Source organism: Hydractinia symbiolongicarpus, chromosome 9 (assembly GCF_029227915.1).
Source record: "Hydractinia symbiolongicarpus strain clone_291-10 chromosome 9, HSymV2.1, whole genome shotgun sequence".
Taxonomy (NCBI): domain Eukaryota; kingdom Metazoa; phylum Cnidaria; class Hydrozoa; order Anthoathecata; family Hydractiniidae; genus Hydractinia; species Hydractinia symbiolongicarpus.
Genome location: NC_079883.1, coordinates 2,938,990 through 2,953,531, shown reverse-complemented (window position 1 = coordinate 2,953,531; position 14,542 = coordinate 2,938,990). Strand labels below are relative to the sequence as shown.

At 32.3% G+C, this 14,542-nt stretch overlaps 2 protein-coding genes across 3 annotated transcripts in view; both read right to left on the bottom strand.

Moving 5' to 3' along the window:
* Positions 1-1,520: 1,520 nt before the first annotated feature.
* On the bottom strand, positions 1,521-8,450 carry LOC130656337 (NAD-dependent protein deacetylase sirtuin-2-like). 2 transcript variants are annotated; one of them, XM_057459172.1, is made up of 14 exons: positions 8,044-8,444; positions 7,582-7,701; positions 6,335-6,483; positions 6,200-6,256; positions 5,745-5,813; positions 5,552-5,675; positions 5,148-5,207; positions 4,431-4,486; positions 3,844-3,920; positions 3,580-3,631; positions 3,366-3,409; positions 2,466-2,532; positions 2,254-2,334; positions 1,521-1,785 (listed from the first exon to the last, which is right to left on the bottom strand). In XM_057459172.1, the coding sequence occupies exons 1-13, from the start codon at positions 8,174-8,176 to the stop codon at positions 2,272-2,274; spliced, it is 1,071 nt and encodes a 356-aa protein (XP_057315155.1). In that variant the 5' UTR covers positions 8,177-8,444; the 3' UTR covers positions 1,521-1,785; positions 2,254-2,271. The 2 variants fall into 2 exon arrangements, 1 of the variants encoding a protein (XP_057315155.1); XR_008984903.1 differs by lacking the exon at positions 1,521-1,785 and having other exon boundaries at positions 2,248-2,334; positions 3,542-3,631; positions 8,044-8,450.
* Positions 8,451-8,950: 500 nt separating this feature from the next.
* LOC130656330 (protein unc-79 homolog) overlaps positions 8,951-14,542 on the bottom strand; it is a 36,465-nt gene continuing 30,873 nt past the window's right edge. The window contains exons 33-37 of the mRNA XM_057459163.1: positions 13,651-13,846; positions 12,516-12,713; positions 11,921-11,998; positions 11,513-11,557; positions 8,951-9,811 (exon numbers count right to left, since the gene is read on the bottom strand). Of these exons, the coding sequence (XP_057315146.1) occupies positions 9,641-9,811; positions 11,513-11,557; positions 11,921-11,998; positions 12,516-12,713; positions 13,651-13,846 (688 nt within the window). The 3' untranslated portion in view covers positions 8,951-9,640. The remainder of the gene's footprint in view (positions 9,812-11,512; positions 11,558-11,920; positions 11,999-12,515; positions 12,714-13,650; positions 13,847-14,542) is intronic.

Genomic DNA, 14,542 nt, shown 5'->3' with positions numbered 1-14,542 from the left:
GTCTCATAATTTAGTACTACGGCGTTTCCGTAGATGTCTTTCTTGTTTAAGTTTAGAAACAAAGTTGTTCATGGGAGAATAAACTTTCTATAAGTACACCTGTACAATAGATTTCTAAGTGTTAGAAAGATGATGGAACAAGTGGGACTTGAACCCATCACATCTCACTTGCCGCACGATTGCTCTACTGGCCGGGCTATCGATACTATCTCCTTAGCACATGCAATAGAAAAGGCAAGGGTACTACTTCATTGTGATGAGGTTGCACCCATCTAGCGTCATAGCTTCTACTAAAACATTCCAACGAGATTTCACCGAATGATGCACCATCGAAGCTCAAGTACTAATCAAATATGTCGCACTTTATATCACACCCCGGAGAGAAACATTCCCAACGGATCCCGGTTTTAAAAGTACACCATCAGCCCGGAACAACAGTGCATATTATTATGCTAAGGATAAATAAAAATGTGCATTTATCTGTTTCGTGAATTTAATAAAAATTTGCAGTACAGTGAAAATACTTAAAAAAATTATTAAGTATTCCGGCGCTTCGTCAAAATATTACAGTATGGATAACGTGAAAAAATATACTTCGTATTATAACAATTTAAAAAAATTATTGAGTGTTATATTAACAAAGAAATATTCTACTAGGTTCGAATTATTTCGAAACTTTGAAAATTTGTTTAAAATAGAACAAATTGCGAACACTCCAAAGTCTACATCGCGTATCGCTAAACATTTTAAAGGATCCTGAAACAACTAACTGGATATAAAATATGTGCAATCATAAAAATAATATATACAATAGAAAATGTGCAAGCCACAGTGACATAAAAATATTAATAAATCATTTTATATACAATGCTATATTCCACTGATTTTAACCGGTTTTATCCGGGTCTTTTTTCAACGGCCATATTGAAAATAAACTTTCGCGGGAAATCAAGAAACAAACAAACAAGCGAAGGACTGATCGCTTTTTTAACCTAAAAACAACCACTAGAAACTGTTGCGCTAAGGTTTTTGTCTTTTTTTTTCTGATCTGTTTAAGAACCTGAGTATTTTAACTCTGGAAGTTCACAATTCGATAAAAAGCAGAAACACTTTCAATATTTTCAACTCCGCGTTACAAAGTCTCGTAAAAAGAAATTGTTTTAAGTGGATGAAGGTTTGTGGTTATGAATTTTGCGGTGCGAAAGTTTCTTCCCTTGAATAGATTTACTGTACAAATATAAAATACTTCTTAAACAAGTATCAATTTCTTATAAACGTACAAGAAAAAGTTATATGCATGACAAACTTGCATCGTTTTATATTATCTCTTGTTATTCTTAAAGTGGCTACAAAACGATTCAATAAGCTCAAGCCCCACATATTCTGAAGAATGGCGTGTAATAAACGGACCACTCAAAAGGTCAAGGTAAAATAAATTATACACACTTTAGAACCACGTAGACGTCTAGACAACCTGTTTATAAATAATTAATTTTTATGATAAATTCGGTACTTTTTTATTTTTTATTTTTTAAAAAAAGAACATTTCTTCTTTAGTATTCTTTTTGGACGTAAAATAAGCTACGGTCTGTAAAATTTGTTTTGACGAGGGAACAGAAAAACTGTATTTGTTAAAAACTAACAGCCGTTTTGTAACCCCTTTAATTTCTTCCTGATACTATATACTAAACATAAACATGTCATTACAAGCTAAGTCACCAAACAAGATGACATTTTTCATCAAACTTGACGACCAGCTAACAGCAATGCAACAAAAACAAGTGCCTAAAAAGCCAAAAATAAATAAACAAAAAATACACAAAAAAATAAATAAATGAATAAATATAGATAACCCGGCTTTTTTTATAAGAATGACAATTTTTGCCTCATGATTCTAATTAAACTTAGAGAAGTCGCGAGATTTTTAAGGAATTCTAAAAGGGAACTAGAACATATTTCACTGTCAATCTAAAAAAAAAATAACACTGGTTCAATCAAAAGTTTAAAATTCCGCGTATCCGAAAATATTACACACTGAACAACGTCTTTTTGAAAAGAAAAATCAGTCCACCGACGTTTCATTTTATAAGAATATACTTTATAAGAATTTCACGTTTCATGTTTGAAACAATAAAGAAATAACAATAACGACCATCCTGATTAGAAGTTTGGTATTGTTATAAAACAAACTGTGTAGCTTCTGCTAGGAGTTTCCTCATTACCAGTATAGTTGAATATACAACATGCTCTCACCCATTTAAATACGCAACCTCAATTTTTTATCGCATGCTCTGGTTTCGAATCACAGGTTTCGGTCAGCTCATCCAGTTCACTCTACGAAGAAAGCATCACAAACATAGCAAAATATATTCCGAACGCAAGAGGAGTTAACATAAACATAAGAACTACCATAAGATGTTTAAAAACAACTATGATTGCAAGAGAAAAAACCACTTTTACTATACCTTCCATCCTAACGCCTCTGCTAGCTGTACGCAACCAGCATCACAATCCATCAATAAGACCACGTCCCTACAACATGTATCAGTGTTTGTATTGCGAGACGTTGTTTGCGCGTATTAAAGTTCGCAAAGCAAAACAAAGAAGAAAATTTGAGGGTATCGTAGCAATTTTTGTGCGTCTTAAAGTGTGCAAAGCGAAAAATAAAATCAATTTCGAGGGTATCGTAAAACATTCGTGCGTATTGGAGTTCGAAAATCGAGAATAATATCAATTTTGAGGGTATTGTAACAACTTTTGCGCGTATTAAAGTTCGCCAAGTGTAAAATATCAATTACGAGGGTATTAATTTTCGTGCAAGTTTAAAATCCCCTATAACTAACAAAAAAATATTTGTACGATAATAGATAGATCTTTTAAAAACAAGTCCTGTTCTTTGGAGGATGGAGCTTGAAAGAAGAATATATATTTTTATGTTAATTTTAATTTCTGTGCAATATTTCGCGCAGAAACGAACTGTTTTACGCCAAAGTTTACGTGAAAATTTATATGCGCAAAAATTAGCACAAACAAGGTAAGGAAACATAAATTTTAAGCCGACTTGCTAGTTTAGTGGGTATTTAATTAAAACAAAATGTCGGCCAGGGCGCACTGACATGTAAGAAGCACCGTCCAGAATAATTGCTGTAGTGTGAAAAAAAATAGGAATCGAACTGCTCGAGTGTGACCATGGTGGTAAAGTTTACATGCAATTTCAGATAAAAATACCAACAGCATCGCCATATTTTGAGCATTTTTTATTAACGAATTGCCTAGGTTTCAGTTAACCTGTTGATACTTTTCTAACGAAGAAGGTTTCATGAGTGGTGAACGCAATCAGAGCTTATACTTGATAATAATGGTACCTGTGTGCGAATTCACTGTCAAAATCAAATCCTCCATACGAATTCTAAAATGAAATAAAAAGAATAATAATAAAAAGAAAGGAAAAATACAATGGTAGTTCTCAACTAATACCATCAATGGTAGGAAAGTTACGTGACTGGATGGCTAACTGTTGTTGGGCTGTCTTTATACTTACAAGGCTCCTGGAGTAAAACTATTGAAAAATATGCACACCTCTCCCCGCTTTTCTCTGTTAATCAACAAGCGAGGAACATCTACATTAACCCTATAATAAAATTTTTAGTCCATTTTTACAACTGTGTTATGGGGTGGGATGGTGGTGGAGGGTGGGTCGTTCTGCTTTATTACATCTTTAGCTTTCCATATAGATGACTTAAAATTGTTGCATGCAAAAATTGAATATGTAATAAGTCTTATGTCAAAACGTAAAATGCAGCGTCTTTCAATAGTCGACTTGTAACCGAACTGCGTCTTTACCTGGTAATCAGTGAAGCAAAAGGATGCACTAAAAGTGAGGTACCCATGACAATAAGAAGATCAGCGCGTGGAAAATCCTGAAACAAAGCAGAATTACTTGGTGTGAAAACTACATCAATTTAGTGGTGTTTTACCAGGGTGGCTAGATTCAAAATTTCCAACACAATTTTATGAGATTATAGGAGAATTTTGGAAAAAAAAAACGTATAAAACATTTAATATGAGATTTAGGAGAAAATGACCGGCTGCTAAAAATTTTACATATTGGATATTTGTAGTAATAAAATATAAATACCTAACTAAAAAAATAAAAATACATATTGGGAAAAAAGATATTCAGGAGATAACGGAAAAAGTTAATATTTTTGGTTCAAAATTTACGCTATTCAGGAAATTTTAGGTGGTGTAACCAGCCTGAAATTTTTGGCTTTCATTTTATTCCTAGACAGATGGGAAAAAAATATATAGGTCTCATTGACAAAATACTAAACAATTAGTTATTAGTTTTCTATCGTAACAATGACCTACACTCCATTGAAAAAAGCGTGGTATATACATTATCATTTCCACACAAAAAATTTACGTACCGTTTCTATACAAGTAAAAAAGCGTTCTGGAAGGTTTTCCCCGAAAAACACAATATCTGAAAAGTTAAAAAAATGTTGAAGAGAGAAAACATTTTAAGCTAGTGAACATTTAAATGAATTACAGAGAAGATTGGTGACTTACAGCTAGATCTTGGGAATCCGAGGTTCTCAATGATGTTACGCTGTAAAGCTCAAAACGTTTTCTTTAGAAAATTTTAAAACAGCTCTTTTGACAGAATTTGACTTTTAATTATTTTGCATAAATTACGATGTAATTTTTCACCACAGAAACAGGTAATATTTTCTATTGCCATAATTTCAGATCTGTAAACGGATATGGTTTACAAGTTGCCTACATATGGGTTACAGAAAATAAAAAACATTACAAAAATTTCTCAAAATGATGCTAGTTTACTCGTACCGGAACCTCAATCTTTTGATCAACCTGGAACTTTCGATTCATTTGTAGGTTCATAGAGAAAATTTGAAGGCCAATTACAACAGGTGATACGAATACGTTCAACACCATCACCTCAAAAACTCTTAAAGTTAACGCAAAACCTTCGGGCTTTTTTTAAGCCCTTTTTACCTTTTAGTTTAGTTTACCCATTTTTAGAAGTATTGCTAACAAGGTTTAAAAATTTAAAGATTAAGTCCTAAAGATGTCGATCATACTAAAATTTAAGTGGATACTTTTGTATGAAAAAAATACCGCACCTGGTTTCACCAATGAATCACATTCCTCACACTTTGGAATAACATCTGAAAATATTCGCTCTGTGAAACAAATAAAATAGAAAAGAGTCCGGTGCAACAGTAACTAAAACACAGACCAGGGACTCCCACATTGTTATAAACCGGGTATTTTAGTTCAAAATATTCCCTCTATAAGACAATTAAATACAGATTGCTTTATCCGGTGCAATAGTAACTAAAACACAGACCAGAGACCCCCAACGTGTTATAAACCGAGTATTTCAGTTGAAAATGTGTCAAATGCACTTTGGGTAATGTTTGATACAATTTTAGAAAATAATAAGCAAGTATTATAAACTGGGAAGTAACAATTTTTTTTAAGTATTAACTTAATCTTTTTAATTTTAAATTGAGAATGCACTTACCTTTCATCCAGTTCTCATCATAAAACTTTCTGCACGACAGACAATGGGAACTATGAAACACTCCATGAGCTGCCATTATCTTCTCCTCAGGAAGACCAGCTACACGTTCCAAACCATCAATATTCTATAGCCCAAAAAAAGTGTCAACAAAAATCTCATCAAAACAAAATAAAAAAGGTGTGGTCACACGTACCTGTGTAAAATTTCTTAGTAGTAGTTTCTTGTTGTTCAGCAAATTGATGAAGTGGTGTGTAGTTGTAGGCTATGACCAGAAAAAAAGATGACGGAGTAAATAGACGTATATTTAGTTTGTTATATTGTATCTCCAAATCGCCACTTAACCCTTCAAACGTATGCTTTTTGACATCGCAACAAGACCGAAATACTGACATATTAGCCATAACTCGTGATCACTCAACGTTAAGATATCAAAATAAGGACCTTTGGGGTAAAGAATTAAATTTCCTATCCGGCAGTGCCTAGTTTCGTTAACGTTGCAATCGAATATTGCTTGAACCGAGTTGAGAAATGTTGTTGAGAAATGATGTTGCTAAGAAATCTTTTAGATTTTAGTGGATTTACTTACTGGTCCCATGTAAAAAATACACATCTTTCAGAACATAATTTTCAAGAAAAAACATATTTTACCTTATAATTTCCAGGATACATTTCCTTAGCCAACAAAAAGAATGGCTCCGGATGTTCCTACAAAAATAAAAAATAAAATCACTTTCTCAGGTTATTCAGACAATTTTACTGTACCCTATCAAAATAATAACAGACCTCGAAAAAACTCAGCTCGAATATACTTTCAGGATAAGGTAGGTTGAATTTTTCGAGTTGTGAATAAAGACCAGTACCAGGAGTTCGAAAATCTGGAATCCCTGCAGCGGTGGATATACCAGCCCCCGTCATCACGATGATGTTCTTGCCTAGAAATAATTTCTTAATTTATAAATAACTTTTTTTAACAAGAGTAGACAAATGTAGACTAGTTTCTAGACGAGTGTAGACCAGTCTCCAAACAAGTTTCTAGACGTGTGTAGACGAGTCTCTAAACGAGTTTCTAGACGTGTGTAGACGAGTCTTTAAACGAGATTCTAGACGAGGGTAGACGAGTCTCTAAACGAGCTTCTAGACGTGTGTAGACAAGTCTCTAAAGAGTTTTTAGACGTGTGTAGACGAGTCTCTAAAAAAGTTTCTAGACGTGTGCAGACGAGTCTCTAAATGAGTTTCTAGACGTGTGTAGACGAGTCTCTAAACGAGTTTCTAGACGTGTGTAGACGAGTCTCTAAACGAGTTTCTAGACGTGTGTAGACAAGTCTCTAAACGAGTTTCTAGACGTGTGTAGACGAGTTTCTAGACGAAAGTAAACAAGTCATTAGGTAAAGGTTAAAGTAATATTGCTGTGCCAACCAGTGAAAGATCATTTACTGCCCCGAAATCCATGATGAAGATAAAATCGAGGTCTAAACATACACACAATGTTTAAACGACTCTATTTTTATGGTTTTCCAACGCTGTTGCAATGTTAAAAGTAGCTAAATTATATTCTATATCTATTATTTGAAATATTATATCTGACAAAATAATTTTTTAGGTATGTAAATAAATTGATTTAATGGCATCCAACTTTATGGGTTGAAAAAAATTATTTACTTACTTATTAGTTTTGTGTATACTCGTCTGTATTCGTCTACACTTGTTTATATTCGTCTACACCGGTGTACACTCGTCTATATATTCCTCTACACTCGTCTATATATTCGTCTACACTAGTGTACAATTGTCTATATATTCGCTTGTTGATTTTTGGTATTTCAAAAACGCGTATCTCCACTGTTAACCAAGGCAGGAAGGAATATATATATAACAAACATTTTTTTTTATAATCTCAACTACAACTTCAATTTAAAAACACAGAGAAAAAAACCTAAAACACATTACACAAACTTCTTTTTCAAATTTATGGTCAGCCTCAATTTTAATTAAACAGGAGCATGAAAATAATTGATCAAGTTTTTACATACATTTTTCTGATAGTATGAATTCAGCAACGCCTTTCAGATTCAACTCAGAAAGTACTTTGTCACGTTTAACAGGTTGAGGTGCAGCCAAACCAAGTCTTTGCATCAACTGGATAACAAATTCTAAAGAGATTTAAATCAATAAACATCTTATATTTCCCACATGTTATTCATGGTGGCCTTCTCTTCAATCAACCTACTTTGCATAAAGACAACAACAGTCTTTGCAACCTGAATGTTTCCAGTGACCCAATAACAATAAGAACTTACAAACCATTCCCCAATAGCTCGTCTAGGCCTCATATACTAACAAAATTTGTTTGCAAACCAACATACGGGAGCCGCGTTATGAGCGCCTTAAAATTCGTCTGGGTCAAATAAAAATTTCTGTGGAAAACAGTTTACTTATATAATGGAATGAGAGAACTTCAAAACCTCAATACAAATCTCAATGCACGTCTTTACCCTCTTCTTCCTTTATATGAGATTCTTCTTCTTCGTTTTTATCTTTGTTTTCATTTGGTTCTTCAACAGTGTTTGAATCAATCTCATTACCATCGTGAGGCTGATCAACAGATTTGCCATCATGTGTTGCCATGTTTTTTTCGTTGCAATCTTGTCTATCGATTAACGTTTCTAACACCAACGTTTTTATATCTAACAAAAATACTTTGAAGAGAAACCACTGCAGCTTGAAAAAGTGTCAGGTCAGTTTGTTGACGTTTTACTTTCCACACGTAAAACTTTTAATATCACATTTCCCATTGTCGATAGTGCATTAAATTCTCTATACAACAAAATGGATACGGTTTGGAATTAAACTTTATTTTCTTTATTGATTATTATATGTCTATCGCCGTTAGGAACAAAGATTTATTATTATATGTTATTACGCTACATGAATTATAGACGAGTTTCAGCATGACGTCATGCTTTGATTTTACATCGCGAACAATGGAGATGGGCGGGCATAAATTGTATAGATAAACAGGAAATCTAGGTAAGCTTCGTAGTTATGTAAAAGGGCAGAAAAAGTTATTAAAGATACATTTTGGCTGAAAACAAAGATTGTAAATACTTTAAAACGTACACTTCACTAAAAATGTCATATAATTAGTAGGAAATTCTCCTTACGAAAATTTGATTCAGCATAGCAGCAATTAGCAACAAAACAAATTCTATGATAAATTTTTTATCTAAGCAATCGAAACAAAAAATCGTCTGATTCTTGTATTAAGAGTATAAAGTGTAATTCTACCATTAAGACTTAATTTGGTTATATATAACAAATATTTCCAGCAGAAATAAACTTACATACATTTTCATAATATAACAGTAGAAGAGTTAATTTGACAAAAACACACACACAAAATTTTATTGACATTTTTCTACGAAACTAGCATGGATAATTCACTGAAAATACACTTCATATGTTTATAAATAAAAACAAATAAATAAAAATACAATTATTTAAAATAAAAAATAAAATTCATGTAGACCAAACTGTACAATAACCTTTTTGGGATTGGTATTTAACACAAAAAAACAACAATAGAAAATCAGTTAAAAACGGAAAAATTTTGAACAAATTTTAAGTGGCGACTAGAAGAGCAATAATGTTTCCATCTTTTCTTGAAGTATTTTGAAAAAAATGTTAGCTATTCATTGTCTAAATTATTCGCCTTTTTCCTATTTTTTAAAATTTTCTTGTAAAGTCTAAAAGAATTTAAAAAAATGCAGGGTTCAAAGAAACTCAAAGCCATGGCCCACAAATGTCTTTCAGTCATAGCATAGATTGGATTAGACAATATTTTTACCATTCTAACACAGTAAAACTTTCAAAACTCTTTTAGGCAATCCAGAAGTCCTAAACTTCAGACATCTTCTAAGGCAGGTCCAGCCATGGTGGGACCCCTTCTAGTCACCATGTTAACCCTTCACCTTTAAAACTAAATTATGGGCCCTGAAATAAAATAACCGGGCTAACTTAAACGTTAATAATAATTAACAATAAATGTTTTTTGTGTAGCTATTTTTTATACATGCGTTGTCAATTAGTTTGTTATACCATTATTGAATTAGTAGCTATCTTTCCCTTCGACATTCGCTCTGTACTCCACAACTGTTTCTGCATTTCAACTAACCACTGTCTGTATACTTCTTTGCGTGATTCGCCATGCATCATGTCACCTGGTGCTCCAACATCTATTTTGCGAACAATATGGGGTGGAATCTAAAATTTGATAAAACAATTGGATAGCCGGTATAAACATGTAATACTCAATCATTTTAAAAATTTCAGCCAATTTAATCAAAGCCTAGATTTGAAAAAAAAAACAAGATGCTAAAGCAGAATTAAAAAGTGTAATATTTAAAAACCAAAATGGCCACACAGCCGCGGTAATTGAAGGCGACTTTATACATTATTTTCAATGTTCTGCGTCCGTCGTCCGTAAGAAATGGTAAGACAACGAAATGCTTAAACCAAACGAAATTTTGCTACTTCAACCAAACGAAATTTGGCTACTTAAACCAAACGAAATTTTGCTACTTAAACCAAACGAAATTTTGCAACTTAAACCAAACGAAATTTTTCTACTTAAACCAAACGAAATTTTTCTACTTAAACCAAACGAAACGTTACTACTTAAACCAAACGAAATTTTGCAACTTAAACCAAACGAAACTTTGCTACTTAAACCAAACGAAATTTTGCTACTTCAACCAAACGAAATTTTGCTACTTCAACCAAACGAAATTTTGCTACTTAAACCAAACGAAACTTTGCTACTTAAACCAAACGAATTTTGATACTTAAACCAAACGAAAGTTTGCTACTTAAATCAAACGAAATTTTGATACTTAAATCAAACCAAAGTTTGCAACTTAAACCAAACGAAATTTTGCTACTTAAACCAAACGAAATTTTGCAACTTAAACCAAACGAAATTTTGCTACTTAAACCAAACGAAATTTTGCAACTTAAACCAAACGAAATTTTGCTACTTAAACCAAACGAAATTTTGCAATTTAAACCAAACGAAATTTTGCTACTTAAACCAAACGAAATTTTGCTACTTCAACCAAACGAAACTTTGCTACTTAAACCAAACGAAACTTTGCTACTTAAACCAAACGAAATTTTGCAACTTAAACCAAACGAAATTTGGCTACTTAAACCAAACGAAATTTTTCTACTTAAACCAAACAAAATTTTTCTACTTAAACCAAATTTGGCTACTTAAACCAAACGAAATTTTGCAACTTAAACCAAACGAAATTTTTCTACTTAAACCAAACGAAATTTGGCTACTTAAACAAATTTGGCTACTTAAACCAAACAAAACTTTTCTACTTAAACCAAACAAAATTTTTCTACTTAAACCAAACGAAATTTGGCTACTTAAACCGAACGAAATTTGGCTACTTAAACCAAACGAAATTTTTCTACTTAAACCAAACAAAATTTTTCTACTTAAACCAAACGAAATTTGGCTACTTAAACCAAACGAAATTTGGCTACTTAAACCAAACGAAATTTTTCTACTTAAACCAAACAAAATTTTTCTACTTAAACCAAACGAAATTTGGCTACTTAAACCAAACGAAATTTGGCTACTTAAACCAAAAGAAATTTTTCTACTTAAACCAAACAAAATTTTTCTACTTAAACCAAACGAAATTTGGCTACTTAAACCAAACGAAATTTGGCTACTTAAACCAAACGAAATTTTTCTTAAACCAAACAAAATTTTTCTACTTAAACCAAACGAAATTTTTCTACTTAAACCAAACGAAATTTGGCTACTTAAACCAAACGAAATTTTTCTACTTAAACCAAACGAAATTTGGCTACTTAAACCAAACGAAATTTGGCTACTTAAACCAAACGAAATTTCGCTACTTAAAAATAGTAAATACAAAAAACACATACCTCATTCACGTACAATTTTAACAGTGGCTCCCATAATGGATATAACTAAAAAAATGATGTGATCCACTAACAGTCTTTTGTGATTTAACAATAATCTTAAACTGCGATGTATTTAACTAGTTATTTGAGTTTTGGTAAATATTTCGCTAACACTTATAAATATTTTTTGCGCTCGTTGAAATCATTTATAGACCTCGTTCCGTAAATACCAAACGATCAAAAAAGTTAAAGGTGAAATAAATTTCCAATTTCCTTCCTTGTTAAGACGCAATTTAAGTTTGCAGACACAAAGCAAATTCGCAAACCATAATTCCACACATTCTTTAGTTTCGCAATTTTTCTTTCAAAATCTTTATTAGTACGTTTAGTTTTACAAATTGAGAATAAATTGTGATTATTAACTCATACCTGAGTAAACGATCTTGGACAATGGATTGAAATATTCTCCACAAGAGATGAAAATAGTTGGATAGTTTCAAGGTGCAGCTAAAATGGAAAAAAAATATTTTTAATGCTCACATTACCTATATTAATTTAAATGATTAAGACCCTATTTTTAATACAGGCCTTCAAACATACATCATTCACGTCACTTAATTTCAGCGATTAAAAAATATGCGTTTAAAAACTGTGCTATATTATAAAAAAAATATAAAATGTATGATTCACTATAAAAAAACAAGGTTTGGCACTAAGTATTGCAGATGAAGCCTGTACTTCTATTGATTGGATAATTTTTTTTTCCTGAATATTTCTGTAACAAATTTTCCTGACTTGCATATGTGTAATTGCTTATTAGGAAAACAAAACTTTTAAGGTTATGTTTACGTTGCACTCAGAGAATTGATGGTTAATTTTTACACAACAAAATTCGTTGAAGTTCGAAAATTAAATTTATTAAAATCTCCCATTTTTTCTGATTTTTTGATGCAATTTTGAAATTCCCTAACTTGTACAGGTATACCAGGTTTCGCAGTTTACCGGCCACCATGTTTCAACATACCTGTTTTTGATGTTGCAACAACTGATACACCACGGGAGTCAAACATGACCAGAATTCTTTGATCATTGCAATGGGGTTGACATCTGAGGTTTGGTTCACTTGTACAATTATGAACCCCTCTATGTAAACAGTCCAAATTTGTGCAAGCAGAAACGAAAAATGAAGTTGAGATCTGGTCTTAGTTTTGCCAAAGTTCTCCTAAAAACAAATATAACATTGCTAATTGTAAAATTTCCCAATGAAAATATAGTTGACTGAGGCTGTGAATCAACTTTGTATGCATAGTTTACTGTTTGCCTTGATAAATAAAAAGTAACAAATTTCAGTCCGGTAGAGAGCATTTTGGAGAGATTTCTATACGTTAGGAATTATTTAATGTCTCTTTAAAATAACTAAAATTACACCAAAGGTTTAAAAATTATATCAACTCCTTTCATTCTTGTTAAATGAAAGATTTCCTGTCAACAAGATATAACTTTCATGTTTTTCCTCACATTCAAAATAACATTTCAAAGGAATTTCCACAAAAATAAGATCCCACGAAATTTCGAGATTCTGATTTTCTTTATTCTATAAAGTTTCACTATTCAATATAAATAATATATTCTATAAACAAATTATTACAAAAAACTAGCTACAACGTTGTCAACAGTTCACTAATGTAACTGAAGATGTTCGATCCGGTTTCTCTTCTGAACAAAATATTGCAATTATTGCAAAGATTTATTAACTAATAACTTTAGTCACCTGTGAAAAATATGCATTATTTGTTCTTATTTCAATTTTTTGACAAAACTCCTGCAAAGTTTCTTAATCACAAATGGCTGTAAAAAGTATATTCTTGCGAAACTTTCCGAATCTGCAAAAATAAATTCCCTTTTTTTTTGCAAGATTACTAAAAAAATCAATTAAATAAATTCTTAAAAAAATTAATTCCCTTGAGGTATTTATTAATTTCTGATGGATTCCATATTTCCAGGTTGACATTCATTTCCTGTATAACATACAGGGAATCAATGCACATTTAATGTCATAACACATGCTTATGATGACTACATATAATAAATAAAAAAAAGACAAACACATTGACAAACAAATTGTTTACTTCCAGAAGTCACACTATAAAGAAAATTACCTCGCCTTCTAAAAAACTTTGAAACACAGTCCTGATAAGCTCTGACACTAGTAAGGCTTTTCCAGGTGAACATAACACAATCAGTGGTTTTTCAGTCATGTATGAATGATAGAGAGTACCGAGGATAATCCAACAGTATATCCTGAATTGCATCATGAACTCTTGAACGTCTAAGCTTACTAACTGATTCATCAAACTTAAAAAAAAAGAATAAAAGAAAATATTATCAAAGAAATGTAGAATCTGTTCTCTGATATTGGGAAGCCTATAACAACAAACCTTCCAAAATTTTTAGTCAACCTCAATTGTATTCTATAATAAGTTCTGTTACATTAAATTCTTAAATTTCATTGTAATTCATGTTAAAAATAATGCATAAGCAACTTGGGATATACATATAGCTGAATATTTATCCTAGCACATCCGTATTTCATTCTCAACAGAGAATGCTTCACCCTGATCAGACCTCTGATCATGACGGGCGAGTATAATGCGTGTAAGTCATATTGAAGAAGAACTACTTTGTTCATCACTAACATACTGCCAAGCAGTGAGCGGGATTCGATCCGCGGTCCCCAGAACTGAGAGCCGCAGACGAACCCACTACACTACGTGCGGCAATATGTTAGTGATGAACTCAGATAGTTTATCCGGATGGTGTGTATACATATAGGTGAATATTTATCATAGCACATCCGTATTTTATTCTCAACAGAGAATGCTTCAACCCGATCAGACCTCTGATCATGACGGGCGAGTATAATGCGTATAATGCGTGCTATATGTATACACACCATCCGGATAAACTATCGAGTTCATCACTAACATATTGCCGCACGTAGTGTAGTGGGTTCGTCTGCGGCTCCCAGTTTTGGGGACCGCGGATCGAATC